We start from the raw sequence: 3400 nt of genomic DNA, 5'->3' as shown, positions 1-3400 counted from the left end.
CAGGTCTCCATGGCTCTACTCTGTCCGAACATACATTTGCAGGGTTAGGCAGTCGCCAGTCCCAGCCCGTTACAATGGTATGGTTTCTCTCGGAATAGCTGCGCCAGCAGCATGTAATGGCTACCACTACACTCACAAACTAGGAGTCTCCCCAACTACTAAAAAGTAGGGCAACACCCCGTAGTGGTGCTATACCACAATAATAAGGGGTGTTACAGCTGACACAGGGTCTTTAGCTGAAAACCTGTTTTTAAGTTTTTCAGTGTAGTCTAAGGAGCATGGAAACAAAACAACTGGACTTCTTCAAGTTTCTTAATGAGGTTTCACCTCTCATCTGAGAAATGTTTTTAGTTCTAAAACCAAATGTTGGAGAATCTTAGGTATCGAAGACCTAGTGGGGTTTAAATGTAATTCATATACCTTCGTCTCTCCACCATCTGGTTTTATAACTGAAAAGGTTTCTCGGATGAGTGGTAAAATTGTAAAAAAGTCCAGTTGCTGTCTTTCCAAACTCCTTAGACTACCATGACTTGGATGACTGAGAACCTAGACAAAGCTTTTCAGTGTAGCACCTCTTTGCTACTCTGATCTCTTTTGACAGTGTGTTTTTAGCCTGGTTATACAAATTCTGTCCCCACTTCAGTAGGCTTCCTCCTTAGCCCAATGAATCTGCCTAGATTTTTGCTGTAAACCAGAGTTTGTTATTGTATCTGTGGAAGGCTTATTTGGCATATGGATGACCTCACAAAAATTGGTGTAGGATGTCACAGTGGCACTGAGATCATTCTGGTTTGTAGCTGCAGCCTCAAAAACTACAGGCCTGCAGTCAAAGCAGGTGCCACTAAGAAGAAGTCAAAACCAGGAGCAAGGACATTGCAGAGTATATTTTTTTCAGTTTTATTTCTACAAAGTCTCATCCCAAAAGGTTGATTCTGTTCATCTGGATGTAGCGTTTTCATTGGGAGAAACGTTTCCTCACTTGTCCAAGTGACTTCTTCAGTCTCAGCTGACGGCAGGTTTCCCCAAACTTATAAACAGTACTTTTTGAACAATAACTGAAAGTAGCCCACTGAATGAACAATGAATGAATGAATGAATGAAACAGCTTTTATTTGTCACTAGCAGGTTGCCCTGCAGCGAGATGGAAACCCCCCCCCCCCCGACCTTACACACATAACACAGACATCACACGGGGTTACAAGTCGGAGATCGGTAGCATTACAGAAAAACACTGAAATGTACACAACAACGGGAAGGTACAAGAGGAAAAAAAGAGACCTCCACTCATGCTGTGCTTCCATGGTAGGGTAGGACAGCACGAGAACAGGAAACAAAAAAAACTCCTCTGCACAAAAGCACATAAATGTCCACAGCACAACATTATGGAAGACCTGACAAGCCACAGGGATGGGTAGGGGATGAGGAGTAACCCCAGGCAAACACAGCAGCCATCCTACGACGGCGCCGTCATCTATTCGACAGCACGGGCCGGGACCTGCCTCGTGTTCCCAGGGGGCAAGAAGGATCGAAGGCGTTGGAAGGGAGGGAGGATGAGTGAGTGCTAATCAGTGTAAGTGTATGTGTGTGCGTGTCCAAAGTTTAGCTGAGACAGTGTCCTTCGGCCTATCAGGCTAAGTAAACAGTCCTCCAGCCAATCCAGGTGTCCTTGCATGGGACGGGAAGAATAGCCGTAACACAGTCGTTATCAGGGAGTGATTGTTCGGCTCCAGCCTTGGGCCTGCAGCTGGCGCCGTTATGGGGGTCCGCAATCTAATTGTTGATTTTGTAAATTTCCATGCGAGCAGCCCAGGAGAATTTTCAGGCTGCCCTAACACTCCGACACTGGCCTCTCAATCTCCCGTTGGAGAGCCGCGAGCCTCCCCATGATGGTATCAAACTTCTGTTCCATGGTGTTATCATTCTTTTGATTCTGAGACCTCACAGCTGCAGTGATCCGTTCCGCGATGTCTTCCAACTGTCGCTCAAGGGTCCCATTTTGAGCAGGCCTCTCTCTGATGTATCCCCCCATACGCTCAATGTTGTTGCTTTGAGCCTTCACAGCCGATGCAAGCGTCTCCAAGGTGTTGACCATATTACGTTCGTTGTGAGAGGTCGCGCCTCGTCCCATCGCTTCGATTCCAGCGGGCAGCCTTGGGGGAGTTTGAACAGCCGGTTCCGCTCTCTTATTTCTCCGATAAACCAGGGCTAAGCCAACTCCGATCAGCAAAAACCCTGTTATCACGGTTCCGAATAGATAGATATCTTCAGCGTCCTCGATCGACAGTCCCGCCAGGCACACGACACTCCAGTTCTGCCACCCGTCCATCGTGCATCCGGCAGGGAAAGTCCCTCCAGGGCACTCAGACTCTCCCGAGCCCCGACTTCTCGTTGAGAAAATGGTGTCAATAGCATTCAGAGACCAGTTGATCAAATCCATAATTCTCTTTTAGGTTTTAGAGAACGACCGTGTGAGTCTATTCCAGGGAAAGTAATGTACACGAGACAAGACAAGGACATAGAGGCTAAGCAGGACAGATAAGGGTGAGGAGGAGAGGAGAAAAGTGCGACCGCCTTCGCTGAGAGCCAAGAGAAGAAAAAAACAAAACAAAAAAAAAACAAAACAACAATGGGCTGTGAGTTCAGTTTCTTGATCATTAATATGCAAATTGTCATGACTATTGATCAACAACAACTGATAAAAGCCCATTGATTAAAGACTATTGATCATTGATCAAAGACCATTCATCAACGGCTATGAGTACCATTCAGAGAGTTTCAGAGATGGATTTTCCCTTTTCATGTAACTGTATGTGTACATCCTCATCATTGAAAGAGTGTCCACTGGCCTGTAGGTGTAAAGTCCTGCCCTGATGAGGTAGCTCTTCTGTGTTGTGCCATCCACTTTGCCAGAGGTTGTTTGGTTTCTCCGATGTATAAATCCTGGCAATCCTCCTGGCACTTAACAGCATACACTACTCTGTTTGTGTCGGGGGACCCGATCCTTGAGTGGACTAATTTTTGGTGCAGCGTGTTTTGGGGTTTAAAAGCCACAGAGCATTTAGAGAAAATGTGTCTCAACTGTTCCGATACTGACACATTCGGGATCACTAAGGATTTTCACTTAGGCAGCATTTTTTCTTCTCCCCTGGATCGGCTGGAGCTTTCTTTAGATGCCTTCCCATCTTTAATGTCACGGTTCTGGGTCCGTTGGACCCAGTATTTTGAGTTTATTATGTTTTGGTGGATTGTTTTCTTGTTCTCTTGTGGTTGTGGTGATTATTATTATTATTATTATTATTATTATTATTATTATTATTACTAGAGTTTCATGTTTCTGTTATCCATATTTTAGGAATTGTGGTGTCATGTATAGTTCAGTTCCATGTGTCATTTTCTGTCT

General features: G+C 45.3%; 1 protein-coding gene across 1 annotated transcript; it reads right to left on the bottom strand.

Moving 5' to 3' along the window:
• Positions 1-1828: 1828 nt before the first annotated feature.
• Positions 1829-2437, bottom strand: LOC146668713 (uncharacterized). The gene has a single exon (XM_085408741.1). The coding sequence runs from the start codon at positions 2435-2437 to the stop codon at positions 1829-1831; it is 609 nt and encodes a 202-aa protein (XP_085264867.1).
• Between the last annotated feature and the right edge of the window lie 963 nt (positions 2438-3400).

Source organism: Rhamphochromis longiceps, linkage group LG6 (assembly GCF_057381845.1).
Source record: "Rhamphochromis longiceps isolate RC_006_pf linkage group LG6, R_longiceps_female_GT1.1, whole genome shotgun sequence".
NCBI classification, from domain to species: domain Eukaryota; kingdom Metazoa; phylum Chordata; class Actinopteri; order Cichliformes; family Cichlidae; genus Rhamphochromis; species Rhamphochromis longiceps.
This window is presented reverse-complemented; position numbering and strand designations above follow the sequence as displayed.